The 23518-nt window shown below is 44.9% G+C and overlaps 1 protein-coding gene across 2 annotated transcripts in view; it reads right to left on the bottom strand.

Annotated features, from left to right (window-relative positions):
- TDP1 (tyrosyl-DNA phosphodiesterase 1) overlaps positions 1-23518 on the bottom strand; it is a 162840-nt gene that overhangs the window by 119541 nt on the left and 19781 nt on the right. For both annotated transcript variants that reach the window (XM_082242794.1, XM_082242795.1), the window contains exons 3-7: positions 19444-19487; positions 14122-14177; positions 12797-12893; positions 6025-6059; positions 3730-3822 (exon numbers count right to left, since the gene is read on the bottom strand). In XM_082242794.1, coding sequence (XP_082098920.1) covers positions 3730-3822; positions 6025-6059; positions 12797-12893; positions 14122-14177; positions 19444-19487 — 325 coding nt within the window. The remainder of the gene's footprint in view (positions 1-3729; positions 3823-6024; positions 6060-12796; positions 12894-14121; positions 14178-19443; positions 19488-23518) is intronic.

The raw sequence follows: 23518 nt of genomic DNA, 5'->3' as shown, positions 1-23518 counted from the left end.
TGTGGTTGATGAAGGTTATGGCACATGGTGGTGCGGTTAGAGAATGTCATGGCTGGCACGCGGTGGTGCAGTTAGAGAATGTCATGGCACATGGGAGTGCGGTTAGAGAATGTCATGGCACATGGTGGTGCGGTTAGAGAATGTCATGGCACATGGTGGTGCGGTTAGAGAATGTCATGGCACATGGTGGTGTGGTTAGAGAAGGTCATGGTGCATAATTGTGTGGTTGGAGGAGGACATGGCACATGGTGGTATGGTTGGAGGAGGTCATGGTGCATGGTGGTGTGGTTAGACAAGGTCATGGCACATGGTGATGTGGTTAGACAAGGTCATGGCACATGAAGGTGTCTCAACTGTCCTTCACTCCCAGAGGTATGAGGTTGTTTCCTATTATAACGCTGGAACTGATCATGTGATTACAAAAAAGGCAAAATCTCCCAAAAATCACTGAATTTCCACAAGTACCGAGCAATGGTCAATTTCCAGAACAGAAGTCGTCAAGAATCACCAATAAAGTTTGCTAAAATCCTTTCCATGTAAGTAACTGTACCTGAATATTTCTCAACATTTTGTTTAAAATTTCTAACAATGATTAAAAGATTAGAGGAAGGCTTTACAATTTTTAGTACAGAAGAGCCTCAGCAGGCAGTAACCATAAGATACCAGTTCTATGGTCTGAAAGCCGGGAAGATGCGGGACAAATCCGAACACGCAGGGAAAGCGAATGTGTCTGGGAATGGCCCGCAGTGCCGCTGGTACAGCCAGGGAAGGTAAAAGCTTTTAGATGTGATGGGAGGACAAAAGACGGCAACGGATCACAGACAGGACAATGGTGCCGGCACAGGGAGGGATGCTGGCCGCCACCAATACAGGCATTGTGTAGTCACACGTTTATCCTGCACTAGGATGATGGCTTATGTAAGTGACAATTTGTTATTTTTAACTCTACAAGTTTGTAAGATTGCAAAAGAAAATCTGAAGCAACAACTTCTAATTTAAAAGTGGAACTTCAATCTAGAATTACAACATTAAAAACAGCCGTACAAAGCAAGAACCTTGAAAAAAAAAAAAAGCTCCTAGTTTGAATTCTGTCTATGGCCCAGGGATCCTCAAACTACGGCCCTGCAGCTGTTGCGGAACTACACATCCCATGAGGCATTGTAAAACTCTGACACAGACATCACTAGGCATGATGGGAATTGTAGTTCCTGAACAACTTGAGGGCCATAGTTTGGAGACCCCTGGTCTATGCTCTGGCTGTCCAGCAATCAGCGCTAGAAGCTGCTGGCCATTTACCTGTGACACCATGCAACTTGTGTGGTCATTCAGCTCCCCCATGCTTTCTACGTCCTGCAATTGCAAAGCCTTACTGGGAAATGCTTCCTATGCACTGAGGCTGTCAAAGATGTAGCTAGCACAAGGGGCACTGAGTGACACCACAAGTCTGCTGCCTCCTTCCTTTGCTATCAGCATAAGTCACTTCTGCCAAGTTTTGCTGACACAAAAAAAAAAAAAAAAAGGGACGAGGAGGGAGCTTCAGCACACAGCCTGTGATTGACAGCCTCAGCTCTCTTCCTGTGTGCTGTGTGAAGGGGGGGGTCCCTTCCCTCCAATCCGTTCCCAGAGCTCTCCTCACTAAGCTCTGCAGAGCGTAGCTTTAGCTTTCCACCCCCTTTCAGACAGTTAAAGTGTTACTAAACCCAGGCCCCTGCAGTCACTATATCTGGTCTCCCCAGGAGCCTGCAGTCACTATATCTGGTCTCCCCAGGAGCCTGCATTCACTATATCTGGTCTCCCCAGGAGCCTGCATTCACTATATCTGGTCTCCCCAGGAGCCTGCAGTCACTATATCTGGTCTCCCCAGGAGCCTGCAGTCACTATATCTGGTCTCCCCAGGAGCCTGCAGTCACTATATCTGGTCTCCCCAGGAGCCTGCATTCACTATATCTGGTCTCCCCAGGAGCCTGCAGTCACTATAGCTGGTCTCCCCAGGAGCCTGCATTCACTATATCTGGTCTCCCCAGGAGCCTACATTCACTATATCTGGTCTCCCCATGAGCCTGCATTCACTATATCTGGTCTCCCCAGGAGCCTGCAGTCACTATATCTGGTCTCCCCAGGAGCCTGCAGTCACTATATCTGGTCTCCCCAGGAGCCTGCAGTCACTATACCTGCTCTCCTCAGGAGCCTGCAGTCACTATATCTGGTCTCCCACAGTACACAGAGCATGGATATGCAATTATTCCCATCAGCAGTATATAGCAGTCTTGTGACTTGTACAAGTGTATGGTTAAAGCTTTTTGAAGGAGTTTTCATTCTACTCTGATTGTCCTATGAGACTGCAGGAACCCTGACCCTCTGTCTGGACAGTACTGATTGACCGTGTGCTGATCAAATGTACCCTCCCAAGAAAAAAAAAACTCTCTAGCAATACACACCAAACTGAGCATGTGCAGAGTGCCTCCTAGAGCTCTGTCTTATCAGAAGATGGATTGGGGACAGTGGAAGAAGGGAAAGATCAGAAAAGACAGAATCAAACAGCCTGTTAGCACAATGCGGAGGATTAACCCCTTAGATTCCACAGTGAGTATAACAAGCATGCTTTACGGCATATACAGACTGATTTTATGGTCAGGGCCGGGACAAGGGGTGGGCAGGAAGAGAGGTTGCCCTGAGCGCAATGGTTTATTGGAGGGATTGGGGGGGGGGGGGGCGCCTTGACCCTAACCCCAAGGTAAGGGGGGGGGGGGGCAGTTTGGCATCCTTGCCCTGGGCACTTGATGACCTTGTCCCGGCACTGTTTATGGTTGTAGGTTTAGTAACACTTAAAAGTGTTTGTAACCCTAACAATATAAAAAAAAAAATATGGATCCTGTTCCTTTAAAGCAGGTTATATAGCACAGTGCTTGTGCTGTGTAATGTGGCCCACTGTATCACCTGAAATACCTGGCTGATCCTGCCTAGTTCTGCCTTCCCCCCTGTTAACTGACCACGGTTTATCATGGCTGCTGAGCCCTGACACTGTGGTCAGTTTACGCGAGTCTGTCATCCGCAGCTCTGCTCTGTCCACCTCCGTCCTCTTCTCCCTGCTTGTCAAATCTGACTGCTGCTATCATTCCTGAGTGTCATTTTTACAATCCTCTCTATTACAATAACTGATGTGCGCAGTGTATGTGGTTTTGTAAAGATAAACCGTTCGATACTGTATTTCCGAGCTCCACTCAGCGCTCACGTGACCGACCGTCTCTCTTCTCCTCTCCTCCTCCCAGCTAACGATAGCGGGGGTTTCTCAGCCCTCACCACTACAGCTGTCAGATTGGGAGAGGAGAGAGTCAGCCGGTCACGTGAGAGCTGAGCGTCACTCAGAAATACAGTATAGAATGGCTTATTTTTTACAAAACCACATACACTGGGCACATCAGTTAATGTAATAGAGGTGATTGTAGAAATGACACTCCATGGCTTAACAGCCACTTTAAGCTTTACAAAGCCTGCACTTTGAACAAATGTAGATAAGAGAAGACTGCAGGTAAACAGGCACAACTTTTGTAGGAGGATTTGTATCCTCTATCGTTTGTATCTGTGTATCACCTGAGGCCAGTCACTTCACTGGGTATATGGAAGGGTCTACAAATGCTTGAAGTATTTTTGTTTAATTAGAAAGTGCTGCTACACCACTGCCTGACTGTATACTGATACAAGAGATTATGGAAACGTGGATGTACATACCCCTGAGTCTTCTGGTGCCAGTCATCATGAATTAGATTGCTGGTGTGAATGACCACCCGCAGACCCTCCTCATATAACAGGATCATCATCTTCCTGGAAAAAAGAAAAGCAGAAGAAGATATATTGGAGTGTACTCCCACACAAACACAGGGAGAGCATCCAAAGTGCTGCAAGGAAGGATTGCTAACCACTAAGCCACTGTGTGTGTGATTATATATAAACATTACACATACATACATACATACACATATAATATAGATATATATAGATATATACAGTGCCTTGCGAAAGTATTCGGCCCCCTTGAACTTTTTGACCTTTTGCCACATTTCAGGCTTCAAACATAAAGATATAAAACTGTAATTTTTTGTGAAGAATCAACAACAAGTGGGACACAATCATGAAGTGGAATGAAATTTATTGGATAATTCAAACTTTTTTAACAAATGAAAAACTGAAAAATTGGGCGTGCAAAATTATTCAGCCCCCTTAAGTGAATACTTTGTAGCGCCACCTTTTGCTGCGATTACAGCTGTAAGTCGCTTGGGGTATGTCTCTATCAGTTTTGCACATCGAGAGGCTGAAATTTTTGCCCATTCCTCGCAAAACAGCTCGAGCTCAGTGAGGTTGGATGGAGAGCGTTTGTGAACAGCAGTTTTCAGTTCTTTCCACAGATTCTCAATTGGATTCAGGTCTGGACTTTGACTTGGCCATTCTAACACCTGGATATGTTTATTTGTGAACCATTCCATTGTAGATTTTGCTTTATGTTTTGGATCATTGTCTTGTTGGAAGACAAATCTCCGTCCCAGTCTCAGGTCTTTTGCAGACTTCATCAGGTTTTCTTCCAGAATGGTCCTGTATTTGGCTCCATCCATCTTCCCATCAATTTTAACCATCTTCCCTGTCCCTGCTGAAGAAAAGCAGGCCCAAACCATGATGCTGCCACCACCATGTTTGACAGTGGGGATGGTGTGTTCAGGGTGATGAGCTGTGTTGCTTTTACGCCAAACATAACGTTTTGCATTGTTGCCAAAAAGTTTGATTTTGGTTTCATCTGACCAGAGCCCCTTCTTCCACATGTTTGGTGTCTCCCAGGTGGCTTGTGGCAAACTTTAAACAACACTTTTTATGGATATCTTTAAGAAATGGCTTTCTTCTTGCCACTCTTCCATAAAGGCCAGATTTGTGCAGTATACGACTGATTGTTGTCCTATGGACAGAGTCTCCCACCTCAGCTGTAGATCTCTGCAGTTCATCCAGAGTGATCATGGGCCTCTTGGCTGCATCTCTGATCAGTCTTCTCCTTGTATGAGCTGAAAGTTTAGAGGGACGGCCAGGTCTTCGTAGATTTGCAGTGGTCTGATACTCCTTCCATTTCAATATTATCGCTTGCACAGTGCTCCTTGGGATGTTTAAAGCTTGGGAAATCTTTTTGTATCCAAATCCGCCTTTAAACTTCTCCACTACAGTATCTCGGACCTGCCTGGTGTGTTGTTCTTCATGATGCTCTCTGCGCTTTAAACGGACCTCTGAGACTATCACAGTGCAGGTGCATTTATACGGAGACTTGATTACACACAGGTGGATTCTATTTATCATCATTAGTCATTTAGGTCAACATTGGATCATTCAGAGATCCTCACTGAACTTCTGGAGAGAGTTTGCTGCACTGAAAGTAAGGGGGCTGAATAATTTTGCACGCCCAATTTTTCAGTTTTTTTATTTGTTAACAAAGTTTGAAATAATCAATAAATTTTGTTCCACTGATGATTGTGTCCCATTTGTTGATTCTTCACAAAAAATTACAGTTTTATATCTTTATGTTTGAAGCCTGAAATGTGGCAAAAGGTCGAAAAGTTCAAGGGGGCCGAATACTTTCGCAAGGCACTGTATATAGATTATATATATAACTACATAATTCTGGATAAAATGAGAATCAAGATTTTTTTTGCTTAGAATAAAAATCATGATTCTCGACGTAACATCATTCTTTTAAATTTTACAAAAAAACTGGGCTAACTTTACTGTTTCATTTTTTTAAAAAAAATTATATATATATATTTCCACACACACACATACTATATATATATATATATATATATATATATATATATATATACACACACACACACACATACACACACATACATATTTTTATATGTATATATATATATATATATATATATATATATATATATATATATATATATATATAAGAATATGTATAACTACATACAACGTTTTAGACAACATTTATCTTATTAAATAAACTAAACTATTCTGGAAACGTACGTGTGATGGGTCCCGAAAGCCATATCCAGCCTGGCCTGCAGGAAGATAAACGTTACATTGTCACACAGGGGAGATTGCACACAATACTAAAAAGAACAGATCTTTAGAGAAGGAAAGGAGGATATTTATGGCATGCACTCGATTCTAAACACAAATAAAAGTATTTCAAATTTGTTTTCCACATAAATCTGACATTGACAGAGTCGCTCTGGTAAAACTATGAATGCGCGCACTGCAACATTGATACACAGTATACATCACATATAATCTTGCATATCCTGATTTTTATCCAACCCGTTTCTTGGGGAAAAAAGTCCACTTTTCAATGATGCACACGCAGTTCAATTAGTGAGAACAATCTTGTAGAAAGATAAGCGTACGTCATGTACGTTTATCAAACCATTTTTAAAAAATTGACTTTGCTACATATCCCCAAGAGCAACACTAACATTAGCTTGGTGCATGTTCCCAAAAAAATAAAACATAGAAGAAATATGGGGAACTGCCACAAACTCAATTTTCCTTAGAATCTTATTATTTTTAAAGCGGAACTTTACCCATAACAACCTGACAAAAAAAAAAAATAATAATGTTTAGCAAGGAACATACATTCCACATTAATAATTATGCTACCAAAATGAGTGTGTGCTGTAAATTGCCTCCAGCATTGCTCCTGTCTCTTCTTGCTGGAGGCTGCCATTTTGCTGAAGTCCAGAGCCCCTGAACAGCAGTAAATCATAAAGCAGAACTAAACCCATCGATTTAACGGATTCAAAAACAGTTACATTCCTGGAATGCCGGAATTGCTAACTCTCACATTTGCTTGTTTCCTCAACCAGACTGTCAAACCATCAAGTGGCCGGTGTCCTAACTGATGACATGTACTGCACATGGCAGTTGCAGATCAAACAGAAGCAGCTTCCTTGGCTGTAAACTAAAGGATAGGAGGGTTCAATTTTGCTTTAAAATGGAACTTTAGTCAGAAAATACCCTGCTTGTAGATTTAGTGGCTGTTACGGAGACATGGTTTAATGAAAGAAATGACTGGGACATAACCATACCAGGGTACTCTTTATACAGAAGAGACAGAGAAGGCAAGAAAGGAGGAGGAGTGGCCCTGTATGTGAAAGATAGCATTAAATCTAACCTAATACAAGTTGGTGAAGCCAACATAGAGTCAGTTTGGGTTACATTGCAGTTTGCTAATCATGCAGTAACTCGTGTAGGTGTGATATATAGACCACCTGGTCAAGTCAAAGAACTAGATGATCTACTAGTTGAAGAAATAGCTAAAATGACAATGAAAAGGAGAAGTTATCATTATGGGAGATTTCAATCTTCCAGATATAAACTGGAAAACCAAAATAGCAAGTTCTACCAGGAGTACAGATATTCTAAATTCCCTACTGGGGTTGTCTCTGCAACAAGTGGTTGAGGAGCCAACCCGGAGGGAGGCCATTTTGGATTTGGTATTCACAAATGGGGATTCGGTATATGATGTCACTGTAGGCGAAACCTTGGGATCCAGTGATCACCAGTCAGTGTGGTTTAATATAAGAACTGTGAAAGAGTCACACCACACAAAAACAAAAGTTTTAGATTTTAGAAAAACAGACTTTTCAAAAATGAAATTAGTCATAAATGAGTCCTTATCAGACTGGTACGGATTACATGGAGTCCAGGAGAAATGGGACTACTTAAAAGGTGCATTATTGAAGGCAACAGAAAATTGCATTAGACTTGTCAGTAAAAGCAAAAAAAGGAAGAGACCACTGTGGTACTCAGCAGAAGTGGCCCAAATCATTAAAAATAAAAAGCTAGCATTTTGTAATTATAAAAAAACCCAGAGCAATGAAGATAAGGAAATCTACAAGATTAGGCAGAAAGAGGCCAAGCAAGTTATAAGAACTTCTAAAGCGCAGGCAGAAGAAAAACTAGCTCAGTCTATGAAAAAGGGGGATAAGACATTCTTCAGATATATAAATGAAAAAAGGAAATTAAAACAAGGAATAACTAAATTAAAAACAAAGGATGGAAGGTATGTAGAAGAGAATAAAGGGCTAGGCGTCTGCCTTAATGAATACTTCTGTTCAGTTTTTACAGAAGAAAAAGGAGAAGGACCTCCACTTGAAAGGATGACTAATGAATCGTTTGATGCATGTGTCTTTACAGAGGAAGACGTTCTAAGATTGTTGTCTAAAGTGAAGACAAATAAGTCACAGGGTCCTGATGAGATACACCCAAAATTATTAAAAGAGCTTAGTGGTGAGCTGGCAAAACCATTAACAGATTTATTTAACCAATCATTAGTAACAGAAGTCGTCCCGGAAGATTGGAAATTGGCAAATGTCGTGCCCATTCACAAGAAAGGTAGTAGGGAGGAATCGAGCAACTATAGACCAGTGAGTCTGACATCAATAGTAGGCAAATTAATGGAAACCCTATTAAAGGATAGGATTGTGGAACATCTTAAATCCCATGGATTGCAAGATGAAAAACAACATGGGTTTACTTCAGGGAGATCATGTCAAACAAATCTTATAGATTTTTTTGACTGGGTGACTAAAATAATAGACGGTGGAGGTGCAGTAGACATTGCATATCTAGATTTTAGTAAGGCTTTTGACACTGTCCCACATAGAAGACTTATCAATAAACTGCAGTCATCGAGCATGGACTCCCATATTGTTGAGTGGATTAGGCAGTGGCTGAGTGACAGACAACAGAGGGTTGTGGTCAATGGAGAACATTCAGAACAAGGTCATGTTACCAGTGGGGTACCTCAGGGATCTGTACTGGGACCAATTTTGTTTAATATCTTCATAAGTGATATTGCAAAAGGCCTCGATGGTAAGGTTTGTCTTTTTGCTGATGACACAAAGATATGTAACAGGGTTGATGTTCCTGGAGGGAAACGCCAAATGGAAAAGGATTTAGGAAAACTAGAAGAATGGTCAGAACTCTGGCAACTGAAATTTAATGTGGATAAGTGCAAGATAATGCACCTGGGACGTAAAAACCCAAGGGCAGAATATAGAATATTTGACACAGTCCTGACCTCAGTATCCGAGGAAAGGGATTTAGGAGTAATTATTTCAGAAGACTTAAAGGTGGGAAGACAATGTAATAGAGCAGCACGAAATGCCAGCAGAATGCTTGGATGTATAGGGAGAGGTATAAGCAGTAGAAAGAGAGAAGTGCTTATGCCGCTGTACAGAACACTGGTGAGACCTCACTTGGAGTATTGTGCGCAGTACTGGAGGCCATATCTCCAGAAGGATATAGATACTCTAGAGAGAGTTCAGAGAAGAGCTACTAAACTAGTACATGGATTGCAGGAAAAAACTTACCAGGAAAGGTTAAAGGACCTTAACATGTATAGCTTGGAAGAAAGAAGAGACAGAGGGGATATGATAGAAACTTTTAAATACATAAAGGGAATCAACTCGGTAAAGGAGGAGAGCATATTTAAAAGAAGAAAAACTACCACAAGAGGACACAGTTTTAGATTAGAGGGGCAAAGGTTTAAAAGTAATATGAGGAAGTATTACTTTACTGAGAGAGTAGTGGATGCATGGAATAACCTTCCTGCAGAAGTGGTAGCTGCAAATACAGTGAAGGAGTTTAAGCATGCATGGGATAGGCATAAGGCTATCCTTCATATAAGATAGGGCCAGGGACTATTCATAGGATTCAGATATATTGGGCAGACTAGATGGGCCAAATGGTTCTTATCTGCCGACACATTCTATGTTTCTATGTTTCTATGTTTCTATGCTTTACCCTCAGCTGCTCCCCATTTTTAGGCACTGATGAGTAGAGGCTGATCTGCTGACAGCCTTAAAGTGGAGTTTCAGCCTGGGGGGAAAAAAATTAAAAGTTAGCAGCTACAAATACCATAGCTGCTTACTTTTAATATAAGGACACATACCTTGTCCAGGGATCCCAAGATGTCGGCACCCCAAGCTGATCGATCCATTGGCTTCGGGTGCAGGCGCTGGCATTGCAAGTAAGGGAAACCTGCAGTAAAGCCTTCAGACTTTGCAGCTGGTTTCCTACTGCGCATGCGCTTTCTGAAGGGTCTCGTTTTTTCTGGGACACCTACAGGTCCCAGAAGGCAACGCGGGGGGGGGGGGGGGGAGGGGGAGGAGCTGTGCACAATAAAACCGTGGAAGTGACGTATCACTCCGCGGCGACATGGGACGGAAGTCCTGAAGAAAACATGCCAAAAAAATCCAAAAACGGGGGGTGGGGTGTTCTTCTGTTTGAGACGGAGTTCAATTTTTGCCTGGAACTCTGCTTTAAAGAGGAATTGAACCCTTCTATCCTTTATAGCTGAGGGAGCATTATTTTTTTATCAAGTTGTTATGGGTAAAAGTTCCGCTTCTGTTTGATCTGCATCTGCCACGGTGCTGCAAGTGATCAGTCACGAGACCGGCCATTTGATGGTTTGACACATTGGTTGAGGACACAAGCAAATGTGACAGCAATCCCGGCATTCCAGGAATATAAAACTGGTAAATCAACGGGTTTGTTCCGCTTTATGATTTACTGCTGTTCAGGGGCTCTGGGCTTCAGCAAAAATGGTGGCCTCTAGCATGAAGAAACAGGAACAACGCTGAAGGCAATTTACAGCACACAATAATTTTGGTAGCCAAATCATTAATGTGGAATGTATGTTTCTTGCTAAAGAACATTTTTTTTTTATCATGTTGTTATGGGTAAAAGTTCTGCTTTATTAATAAAATTCTAAGGAAATTTAGGTAGGAATATAGAGGTATACTCAGATATTCCACATTGTGGTGTCATATCACTCCAATGTCCCTCATTTCTTCTTTGGCATCTTTGTCTCTTCTTACGATGAATAAAATAAGGTCGAAAGGAAATCCACAAATTGCCTTAGTCAACCTGGAAATAGGGGAACCCACCGCCGGGAGTGTCCACTTCCTCAGAAGCGACTCCTCAAAGCGTCTTGGGACCAACAAGGGTCGTATTAGATGCACCCAGCAAATAGACACATTTGTCAAAGTGAGCTGGATAAGAAACCCATAACGGCACGGGACGGCTTATGGGTGACAAACGGAACAGATATGTCCGCAGCAGCCTCGGCTGCATCCTCCAACATAAATGGCTCCAGCACTGACACAATCAGTAAACCTACCAGCGCCTCTGTTGTGTGACGCAGCAGCCATGGAGGAATCATCCTCACTGTCTGACAGGTCAGGGAAATGTGGACTCCCTATAGGGTGGTCCCATCTGCAGTGACTGAACCAGAGGGCGCCCTTCCAAGGAGGGCCACATAGGAGGCCGCAAACGGAACCCCCCCCCCCCCACAAGGGGGTCCGCCCGCCGCTGATGCAGGAAGACCTGCAGACAGGCTTCCCCCGCAAAGTCACTGGGAAAGGCGGATGCCCCACAGCACCCTTGCAGCTAAACCTGCCTGGGACTCTGTTATCCCCCCCCCCCCCCCCCACAGCCGCCCTACCAGTAGGAGGGGGCCTAAATTTTCGGCAGTGCGGCCCAGCTGGGAGCAAAGCCGCGGCCTAAATTTTCGGCCACGTAAGCGTGATCCGCGGGGAACCCGCGACCAGCCAGGGAGTGAAAGGGGAGACTGATGTTACATAGTAGTTTAGGTTGAATAAAGACAACAGTCCATCCAGTTCAACCTGTGTACATGTGTGTAGATGTCCCAGGGTACAATAGGGGCTTTCTGGGACCGCCCCATACAAGGTCCAGCTGGTAGGCCGCAAAGCCACGGCCCACACTTTTAGCCTGCCCGACCGCGTGGTACTTGGACCAGCAGATACTGGGCCACCGGCCCCCTGGGCCCACCAGCTGTCCCAAGGGGACCCCAAAAGGCCATCCGCCCCATATCAGGCCCACCGAGGGCAACAGGGGGGGCAGCGTGTCCGCAGGAACCAAGACCAGGGGCACCCACAGCCTTGGCACCAGCCACCCCCCCCCCCCCCGACCACCATGAGCACGGGCAGACAAGCCAGCTCAATGCCACACAGGGAGGGGGAGGAGAACCCTGGAGGAAACAACCCACCCCAGGGAGTACCCACGCCCCACACCGAATCAAGTGAAGGAGAGGAGGGGGCCCTTACTTACCGATCCAGCGAAGTGTGCGGGTAAGACTCCCAAGACAGACACCTCCTCGCCACCGAAGTGAAGGAGCTGTCAGCCCGAAGGAACGCTGCGACTCTGCAGCTGAGCCCTAGTTGTAAGTGACCTTGCAAGACGTTTAACTCGCGGGCCAGCCCCCGTCCAGTGGGAAAATGTAGCCGGACGACCGAGCGCGGAGCTACGATCTGCACACGCTTGCTGGCCGGACTGAGGGGACCACTGGAGTTTCAATAGTCCAGCCCGTCGCTCTGCCCGGCATTTGCGAGAAGATCGCCACAGGAAGAAATCCAAAAACAAACAGCAAAAAATAGACAAAAATGCCAGGACTTAGAGCCCGGCAGGGAGGCTAGGCCCTACTCCTGAACTAGGCAAAAAAAAACTGAGTATCTCTAAGCAGAGAGGGGGGGTTATGCCAGCTGAGGATGGCCCACAGGGCGTAGCCAAGCTTTTGTTTTGTCTGCTTAGTCCTACTCCTGTAGAAGGCGGCATAACCCTATGGTGAAGAATATGGAGCTGTGTCTGTCAATGAACGGAAGAGAAAAGTAATTTTCTAGCAAAAAATACAGATTTAAACTTGTAAACAAAAAGTGCCAAAAAAAGCCCGGTCTTCAAGTGGTTATAGAGGAAAGATTCACGTTCTAAATACCTGACACAGACGGATGTTTTCATAGGGGTGAGCCTCCTCATGTAAACGAGCTTTGGATTCCTGTTTCTCCCCATGGACAATCAGTAATGGTTTATTCCTGGAAATAGGAAGATAACAGCAGCGTGGATTCATCTCTATCATACAATAGGTTTGAAAACATTTCTAACAATTCTTCATCAGCAATCAAAAATATATAAATAAATAAAAACACACTGAAGGAGAAAGTGCGGTCTGCAGTACTCTGAAACCCTCTTGTTCAGACAATTGACAATGTCCAGCCATCACATGATCGGGCCTGTGATGGAAATCCATACAAGATCGGGCCTGTGATGGAAATCCGTACAAGATCGGGCCTGTGATGGAAATCAATACATGATCGGGGCTGTGATGGAAATCCATACAAGATCAGGGCTGTGATGGAAATCCATACATGATCGGTTCTGTGATGGAGATCCATACATGATCGGTTCTGTGATGGAAATCCATACATGATCGGGGCTGTGATGGAAATCAATACATGATCGGGGCTGTGATGGAAATCCATACATGATCGGGGCTCTGATGGAAATCCATACATGATCGGGGCTTTGATGGAAATCCATACATGATCGGGGCTCTGATGGAAATCAATACATGATTGGGGCCGCATGTTTGTATGCTGTTGGCGCCTAGAGAGTACATGATCGGGGCTGTGATGGAAATCAATACATGATCGGGGCCGCATGTTTGTATGCTGTTGGCGCCAAGAGAGTACATGATCGGGCCTGTGATGGAAATCAATACATGATCGGGCCTGTGATGGAAATCAATACATGATCGGGGCTCTGATGGAAATCCATACATGATTGGGCCTGTGATGGAAATCAATACATGATTGGGGCCGCATGTTTGTATGCTGTTGGCGCCAAGAGAGTACATGATCGGGGCTGTGATGGAAATCAATACATGATCGGGACCGCATGTTTGTATGCTGTTAGCGCCAAGAGAGTACATGATCGGGGCTGTGATACATGATCGGGCCTGTGATGGAAATCAATGCATGATTGGGCCTGTGATGGAAATCAATACATGATCGGGGCTCTGATGGAAATCCATACATGATTGGGCCTGTGATGGAAATCAATACAGGATTGGGGCCGCATGTTTGTATGCTGTTGGCGCCAAGAGAGTACGGCTCACAACCAGACTGTAGCGTTATTCAAATGTGTGCACCTCCCTGATTGGATATCAGATGGGCCCGTCACACTGCACAGTGATTGGTACACTGTGTGAGGCCATCTTACGTCGTCTGTGACAAACCAAATCTGACCGAAGTTCTCACTTACCGGAACTCCTCTGGATATTGCTTCACCAGCCAGGGGATATTTATGCAATAGTTAAACTAAAAAAATAAAAGATACAGATATTGTGAGAGCTCAGACACAGGCTGATAACTGATCAATCAAAAACATCAACCAACTCCTGATTGATGAACTATGTACAGCCGTGGCCAAAAGTTTTGAGAATGACACAAATTTGTAAAGTATAACCTATAATCCTAGTTTTGGATGGAGTGGAAGAGGGATTAGAAGTGAACCCCTGTCAATTTTTATCTCTGTCTGTGCCCCCCCAATAACCCCTTCAGCCCCGGAAAGGTTTACCCCCCTTTATGACCAGGCCATTTTTGGCGATTCAACACTGCGTTACTTTAACTAACAATTGCGTGGTCATGCAACGCTGTACCCAAATAAAATTGATGTCCTTTTTTTCCCCCCACAATCTCTGTGACCAAGATGGATGTAAGGAGTCCCTCACTTTGATGGCAAGGTATGGCCAATACATATGGATATATATTTACCCCATTTACGTTGATGTAATATTAGACGAGGAACGTATCTGGTGCCTGTAATCTTGGGGTTCCCATGATAATTTTGAGAGGATACTGACTGTGAATTCTCCCCCAAATTCGACATACTTGCAGTTATTCTATTGCATATAACCTCTTGCATATATCTGCCTGCACTGATCTGCCCCTCAACGCATGTGTCTGCCAAGGTCTCTATCGCAGCTGGAAATAATCGGTCTGCCTTGGTCTCTCTGGCCCTGAGGAAGCCCTGTTGCGAAACGCGTCGGCTTGCTGGGGACCCTAGACCATGCTATCTAGAGACAGTAACATCTAATGAGATACACTGTATCAGCATTCCCCATGGGAATATATTTCTACATATGCATTTTTCTTTTATCCAGTCTATGTAGTTATAGTATATTTAGTTTTTTGTATATACACAGTAATCCCCCGCTCCATCGCGGTTCAGTTTTTGCGGTCCCGGTAATTCACGGTTTTTTTTGTAATGTTATTTTACTATATAAATCATTAAAAATCAAATATTTTTGTGTTTTCCATAGCTCTTGCCCTGTCTCTTAGTATCTTTTATGTGTTTAAATGAGTTTCTATTGTTTTAAAAGTGTGTTTAAAGACCTTAAAATGCTTTTACACGTACAGTGACAGTAAAATAAACATGCCTACAATGCATTTTAATAGGGTTTTTCTATTTCGCGGAATTTCACTTTTCGCGGCTGGGTCCGGAACGTAACCCCCGCAATGGAGGGGGGTTTACTGTATATATATATATATGTCTGTTCAATAAAGAGAGCAATTTTAATTACCGTATTTTCCGGCGTATAAGAAGACTGGGCGTATAAGACGACCCCCCAACTTTTCCAGTTAAAATATAGAGTATGCATAAAACAGTGCAAGTGGATTAAACTTTTCCAAATTCACTCTAAAGCTGAAAGGAAGGATAAAACAATAAACCCATGGGAGCTGCCATGCTCCACAACCCCCCTCCTTGCATCCCAGTCCCCTCCACAGTCCCCCTCCTTGTATCCCAATCCCTTCCACAGTCCCCCTCCTTGTATCCCAATCCCTTCCACAGCCCCCCTCCTTGTATCCCAATCCCTTCCACAGTCCCCCTCCTTGTATCCCAATCCCTTCCACAACCCCCCTCCTTGCATCCCAGTCCCCTCCACAGTCCCCCTCCTTGTATCCCAATCCCTTCCACAGTCCCCCTCCTTGTATCCCAATCCCTTCCACAGTCCCCCTCCTTGTATCCCAATCCCTTCCACAGCCCCCCTCCTTGTATCCCAATCCCCTCCACAGTCCCCCTCCTTGTATCCCAATCCCTTCCACAGCCCCCCTCCTTGTATCCCAGTCTCTTCTACAGCCCCCCTCCTTGTATCCCAATCCCCTCCACAGTCCCCCTCCTTGTATCCCAATCCCCTCCACAGTCCCCCTCCTTGTATCCCAATCCCTTCCACAGCCCCCCTCCTTGTATCCCAGTCTCTTCTACAGCCCCCCTCCTTGTATCCCAATCCCTTCCACAGTCCCCCTCCTTGTATCCCAATCCCTTCCACAGTCCCCCTCCTTGTATCCCAATCCCTTCCACAGCCCCCCTCCTTGTATCCCAATCCCCTCCACAGTCCCCCTCCTTGTATCCCAATCCCTTCCACAGCCCCCCTCCTTGTATCCCAGTCTCTTCTACAGTTGTCCCCCCTTACTTGCACATTACTCCCTTTCACAGTCCCCTTTACAGCACCCCCCCCTTACCTTACACAGCAGATAGAGGATGCAGCATGTCTAAGCATAAGGCAGGAAGTGTCCAACTTTCCATTTAACAGGCAGATTGGTTGCTAGGACCGCCCCTAGCAACAGCAAATCACAGGCTTTTTAACTTAGACAGCGGTGGAGGTAGGGGCGGGGGAGCCTGGATGGGAGTTCTCTGTCAGCTTAGGCAGTCCGTGTGGCAGCATAGCTGAAGTGCTCTCACTCCCCCACCGCATATTCTCCAGTTCGGCTCCAGCATCCGCCGTATAAGACGATACCCGGCGTATAAGACGACCCCCGACTTTTGAGAAGATTTTCCTGGGTTAAAAAGTCGTCTTATACGCCTGAAAATACGGTAATTATATGGTGTGATAATTGTGATCATCCTCTCTCCAATTGCCCATACAAAGCCCCATCTTCCTCTTAGTATTTTGTTGTACACAATAATAGGGGTTTGGGCACATTATCACGGCAATTGTTATTTGAGCCTTTCTTTTGGTGGTACAGTAAACCCCCCTCCATTGCGGGGGTTACGTTCCGGACCCAGCCGCGAAAAGTGAAATTCCGCGAAATAGAAAAACCCTATTAAAATGCATTGTAGGCATGTTTTTTTACTGTCACTGTACGTGTAAAAGCATTTTAAGGTCTTTAAACACACTTTTAAAACAATAGAAACTCATTTAAACACATAAAAGATACTAAGAGACATAGCAAGAGCTATGGAAAACACAAAAATATTTCATTTTTAATGATTTATATAGTAAAATAACATTACAAAAAAAAACGCGAATTACCGGGACCGCAAAAACTGAACCGCGATGTAGCGGGGGATTACTGTATTTGATCACCTCTGCGGTTTTTAGATTTTGCGCTATAAACAAAAAAAGAGCGTCACTTTTGAAAAAAATATATATTTATTTCTTGCTTTCTGCTATAAAACATTCCCAATAAAAAGTTTTAAAAAAAATCTTTTTTTTTTTTTTTTTTTTAAAATGGTGCCTGATATAGAGAATAAAATGAATAGGGTACCAGCTTCCAGAAAAATATCAAATTGAAAAATGGGGAAGGGAAATAAGCGGGACCTCAAACTCCCCAAATAGAGGGGTCCACACTGGGGACAGGGGAAAGGGAATGGAATTCGATCTGGATTTTTGGGTACCAATACATCATAGAGAACAGAAAAATATTAAAAAGGAAGATATCTTTATTAAGTATATATAAAAAATTGTACAAATGCTTGATACATTACAACAAATATTGACAAACAAGTCGACAATAACAGTGACAACTTAAGGTGATACAATTTCCAGATATGGAAGAAACCAGAAGTATCTCCACATATTCCTCTACATGTTTCGCGGACTGAGCCGCTTCTTCAGGAGGATAGAATACATAGACATTTTAAAAATCGATGTATTCTATCCTCCTGAAGAAGTGGCCCAGTCCGCGAAACATGTAGAGGAATATGTGGAGATACTTCTGGTTTCTTCCATATCTGGAAATTGTATCACCTTAAGTTGGCACTGTTATTGTCGACTTGTTTGTCAATATTTGTTGTAATGTATCAAGCATTTGTACAATTTTTTATATATACTTAATAAAGATATCTATTTTTTTTTATTTTTATCAGTTTAGGCCAATTTGTATTCTGCTACATACCCAAATCCCAAAAAGGGTGTTTTAATTGGTTTGCGCAAAAGTTATAGCGTTTACTACGGGATAGATTTATGGACTTTTTATTTTATTTTTTTTGTTTTTACTAGTAATGGTGGCAATCAGGGATTTTTAGCGGGACTGCGACATCGCGGCAGACAAATCTGACACTAAGTGACACTTTTTGGGGGCCAGTGACACCAATACAGTGATCAGTGCTAAATAATATGCACCGTTACTGTATAAATGACACTGGCAGGGAAGGGGTTAATACTCTGTGGTGATCAATGGGGTTAAATGTAAGCCTAAATGTGCTTACTGACTGTGTGGGGGGGGGGGGGTGTTTCAGCTTAGCTCAGACACAGAATCTCACTGTGCCTGTCTGACAGGAGAGCCACCTACTTTGTTTACATAAGCAGGCAGCTCTCCTGTCAGTTTCCCTGAAGATCACGGGAGGCCAGCGGCGATTGTGCCCGCTCCTCAAACGGTCTGCCTCACGCTGTGCTGAGACCACATGCACATAATCACTTAGATCTACGTGATTATGCGCAGCCGAGCCGCTCTGCCACAGTAAATCTACACTTCAGAGGTTGATCTCTAGATACACACAGCTAGCATAAGCACCCAAACTCATCTTTATATTGGCTTCCTGTAATTACCTGACCAGCAGGAATCCTGGAGTGAAGTGGATTTTAAGATCTTAACTCCGCTCCAGGAGTTCAGTGCACACAGGAGAATCAGAGGCGTAGATAAGGGGGGGGGGGGTCAGGGGGGACAAAACCCTTCCCAGATCATCGGTCAATTTCACAGCAGCTAGGCTAGTGTAGCCTATCAGCTGCGGGAGCCGCACTGCTACTGGGAAGACCACCTGTCTTATCCACGAGGCTGACAGGCAGGGCCCGGCTGACATTGAAGCCATGTTTACTATTTGCTTCACTAACAGATGTGCCTGCTGGGGGCGCTGTATATACTGTATATATATATATACACACACCACAATTTGTTACAGTGTGGCAGAGGTGTTAATTATTGTTCTCTGGGTACTCAAGGCAGAACCCCCCCCAGGAAAAAAAATTATCTACGGCCCTGAAGGGAATAAGAAATAGGGTGTCAGTGATTGCAGCCCGAGTCTTCCTCTTCCTACTCGTTTACCAATCACGTCTTCCTTAGGGGACCCTCCAGCAGTGCACAAGCAGACGTCAGCCTGAGCACCGTCTTGTCCTTTACTCTAGATACACCGCCGCCCAGCACCTGATGATAGGCCGACATTCCAACTTTACATCTCCAGAGACAACAAAGCCGATCTGTCGGCACACCTGAAGGTTTTATCATTTCCTATCGGTTGTTCTGAATTCAGATATCTGTATATTGTGGTGTATCCCTATCAGAGTGTATGTAACAATATTCATACCTGCACGGAGGAGACCAACGTCCCAAACAGGGGAGACAGGATATCTGCCGAGACAAAATGACTTACAATTAAAAATGTATTTCAGTCTAGAAAACAAAAAGCAGGAAATGAACAACTTCAATACCAGACACTTTCTCCTCAAGCCGATTTTCAGCTTTCAGTGCTGTCACACTTTGAATGACAATTACTCAGTCATGTAACACTGTACCCAAATGACATTTTCAGGGATCAACCAATATTGTTTTGTCAGGGCCGATACCGATTTATTGGCCACCCTTCAGGTCAATATTAGGTGCCTGATATTCTGTACATTTAAAGTTTTTTTTATTTTACATTGCCTTTTTAAAATGTATTTTTTAGTGTCGGTTCACACTAGGGCCACACGACTTCGGGCGAGTTATGCCGCCGCCCGTGCACCGCGACTGCGGCGCGGCTTGCAACGACTTCACATAATGGAAGTCAATGCAAGTCGCTCCGATGTCGCCCCGAAGTAGTGCAGGAACCTTTTTCTAAGTCGGAGCGACTTGAGTCGCTCCTATTAGAACGGTTCCAATTGCACAGCACGGTCCGCTACTTGTCAGGCGACCAAGTCACCTGACAAGTCGGAACAGTGTAAACCGGCACTTAATCACTTTTATTGTTGTCACAAGGAATGTAAACATGCTTTGTGATCGTAATAGGCAGTGACAGCTACTCTTTATGGAGGGATTTGGGGTCTATAAGACCCCAAACCCCTCCTCTGAATTTAAGCATTCAAAACGGCAAGTTTGGCTGTTTTGAATACTGTAATTTTTTTTAATAAATCTGGAGCCTTTAAGGCTCCAGTAACCAGAAGTGATGTCATGATGTCGCTTCTGGGTTTTTACTTCGGAGACCAGATCAGATCTTCGGTCTTCGGCCGTAGATCCCGGTTGGTCACTCGGGCATCCAGGTGGGACAGGAGACCCGGGAGAAGGCAGGAGAGGGGAAGGGGGGGGAGGGGGAAGCGTCCCCTCCCGCTGCCAAGCGGCTGCATTGGTTGTTATTACAAAAAAGCCTACCGTCAGCTCTAAAAAAAAAAAAAGCAGTACCGGGATGATGCCTGTAGCTGCAGGCATCACTCTGGTATAACCACTTGAAGCAATAAATCAGTCATATCGGCAGGTTTGTGGCTGATACTTAAAAAAAAAAAAAAAGTGAATATCGGCCCCCGATGATCGGTCCCATTTTCTCTTTCGTTCATTGACGGACACAGCTCCTGATATTCTTAACCATTGGGACGTCCCAAAGGAGTGTTAAACATGAGGGGTGGGAACAGCGAAAAATAAACTATAGCCAACCAGGTAAACAGGAGCTCAACCAAAACATCTGGAGCTCACCTGGAAAAAACAATACACCCTCAAAGAGGACCAGGTTCTCTAAACCGCAGTCTGCAAAACCTTGCGGCCAAAGGAAGCATCCGCAGATGCCAAAACTTCCACTTTATAGAACTTTGTGAAAGTGTGCACCGAGGACCAGGTGGCCGCCTTGCAAACCTGCGTCACTGACGCCTGATGACAGAAGGCCCTGGAGGAACTGAGCGTCTGAGTAGGCGGAACCTGACCCTTGATGGAATAGGCCTGAATCACAGTCTGTCTGATCCATCTGGAAATGGTCGCAGAGAAAGCGGACAACCCTTTCCGAGGTCCATCCGTAACCACAAATATTGAGTCCGATTTCCTAAAAGACTCCGTAGCTACCAGCTACACCCTAACTGCCCAGACCACATCCAAGGCATGCAAACCAATTTCCTTCGGATGTTTTGGCCTGGGACACAGAGAAGGCAACACAATGTCTTAATTCAAATGGAAATTAGAGACAACCTGAGGAAGGAACAACGAACAGGGGCGAAGAATCACCTTATCACTATGAACCACCAAGTAAGGTGAACGACAGGTTAACGCCGCCAATTCCCACACCCTGCATGCAGAGGTGAAAGCCACCAAAAGGCCACCTTCAGGGACAAGGTAAGCAGGGAAATCTCCCTAAGAGTCTCAAAAAGAGGCTTCTGGAGGACTGAGAGCACCAAATTGAGGTCCCAAGGCAGCAACACAGACCACACTTAAGGCGTCAAGTGCCGACCTCCCTGAAGAAAAGTACGCACCGAGGAGTATGTGGCCAAGGGCCATTGAAAGAAGACTGCTAAGGCCAACACCTGACCCTGGATAGTACTCAAGGCCAGTTTCTGCTCAACACCCCGTTGAAAGAAGGTCAAGATCCGAGCCACCGAAAAAAGAGCGAGGATGAACCCCAGGAGACTCACACCACGCAATGTACGTCTTCCACATACAATGGTAGATCTTCCTAGAAGTAGATTTCCTAGCTTTTAACCGCGTTGGAATCACCGACTCAGACAAACCTCTATCCTTTAGCACCTGGCTTTCAACAGCCAACCTGTCAAACCCAGCAACTGTAAAGCAAGATGGAAGATTGGTCCTTGGGACAGCAGATCCTCCCTGAGAGGAAGCTTCCAAGGAACGTCGGCAACCAGACGCACCAGAACGGCGTACGAAGCCTGGTGAGGCCAGTCCAGGGCCACTAAGAGGACCGTAATCTCTTCTGCCTCGATCCTGCGTAGAAGTCTTGGCAGAAGCTTGAGAGGAGGGAAGGCATAAATTAGATGATACTGACTCCACAGGGACTCCAGCGCATCTGTGGTGTCCTCCAGAGGATCCCGTGACTGAGCCACAAACCTCCGCACCTTTCTGTTGATCCGGGATGCCAACAGATCCACCTCAGGGATGCCCCACTGGAGAGAACTGATGAAACATCTCCGGTGGAAGGGACCACTCCCCTTGGTCCAACGCCTGCCAACTAAGGTAATCTGCCTGCCAGTTTTCCATCCCGGGAATATGTACAGCGGAGAGGACTGGAACGAAATGTTCTGCCCATCTTAGAATGCCGGCTACCTCCAGAGCCGTCAGGACACTTCTGGCAAACAGAACCGCCTCGAGGTAGACACCATTAGGCCCAGCACCCGCATGCAAGTCCGGAGGGATTACCGTCTGCTGGACAGCAGGAGACGAATTACAGCCTGCAGTTTCTGGAGTTTTTCCAGAGGAAGGAGCACTGTGGTTAAGGCCGAGTCCAGAGTCAGACCCAGATAGTCCAGCTTTGTGGACAGAACTAGAGCAGACTTCTTAAAATTCAGAATCAAACCAAATACCCTCAAGCTCGTATGGTGATTTCCAGGTTTTCCACCAGAGGAGTAGGAGACTCCGCTCGCAGAAGGAGGTAGTTCAAGTAGCCATCCCCCATCTGCGTAACAATGTAGCACCGAGGCCAAAATTTTCATGAAGACCAGAGGAGCAGAAGCGAGACCAAAGGGTAACGCCATAAACTGATAATGCTCCTCTCCCATGGCAAAGGGGAGGAAGCGCTGGAGACGGACACATATTGGAATGTGAAGGTAAGCGTCCTTGATGTTGATGGAGGCAAAAAGAATCCCCCTGATGAAGGGAAGCCACCAGCGTGCGAACCGACTCCATTCTGAACTTCTGCACCCGCACAAAGCAGTTCAGAACTGGACGCACCTTGCCTTCCTTCCTGGGGACTGTAACCAGGTTTAAGTAAAACCCCAAAAAACGTTCTGAAGTCGGAACCGGGACCATCACCCTTTAGAGTAAAAGGTCTTGCACCGACCAAAAAAATGGATTTTTGTAAGATCTTACCGTAAAATCCTTTTCTCTTAAGCTCATTGACAGACGTAGTCTTCTTGATTCTCAAGAGCTGGGTTATGTTGTCTCCGCAGGAGTAGGACTAGGCAGAAAGACAAAACGTTCTGGCTCCACCTTAGGGGCAGTCCCTGAGGGTATATCCTCCCTCTCTCAGCTACAGGGAATCAGTTCTGTTCTAAAGCAGTAACAGAGAATTTAACCCAACCCAACTCAATGATAGACGGGCGGGTACTACGTCTGTCAATGAGCTTAAGAGAAAAGGATTTTACGGTAAGATCTTACAAAAATCCATTTTTCTCTATCGCTCATTGACAGACGTAGTCTTCTTGATTCTCAAGAGCTGGGACATCCAGAAGCAGTGCCACAAATGAGGGGTGGGA

This window comes from Pelophylax lessonae, assembly GCF_965119305.1.
Source record: "Pelophylax lessonae genome assembly, chromosome: 13".
In the NCBI taxonomy this organism is placed as follows: Eukaryota; Metazoa; Chordata; class Amphibia; order Anura; family Ranidae; genus Pelophylax; species Pelophylax lessonae.
Note: the sequence above shows the minus strand (reverse complement) of the source record. Positions and strands in the feature narration are given on the sequence as shown.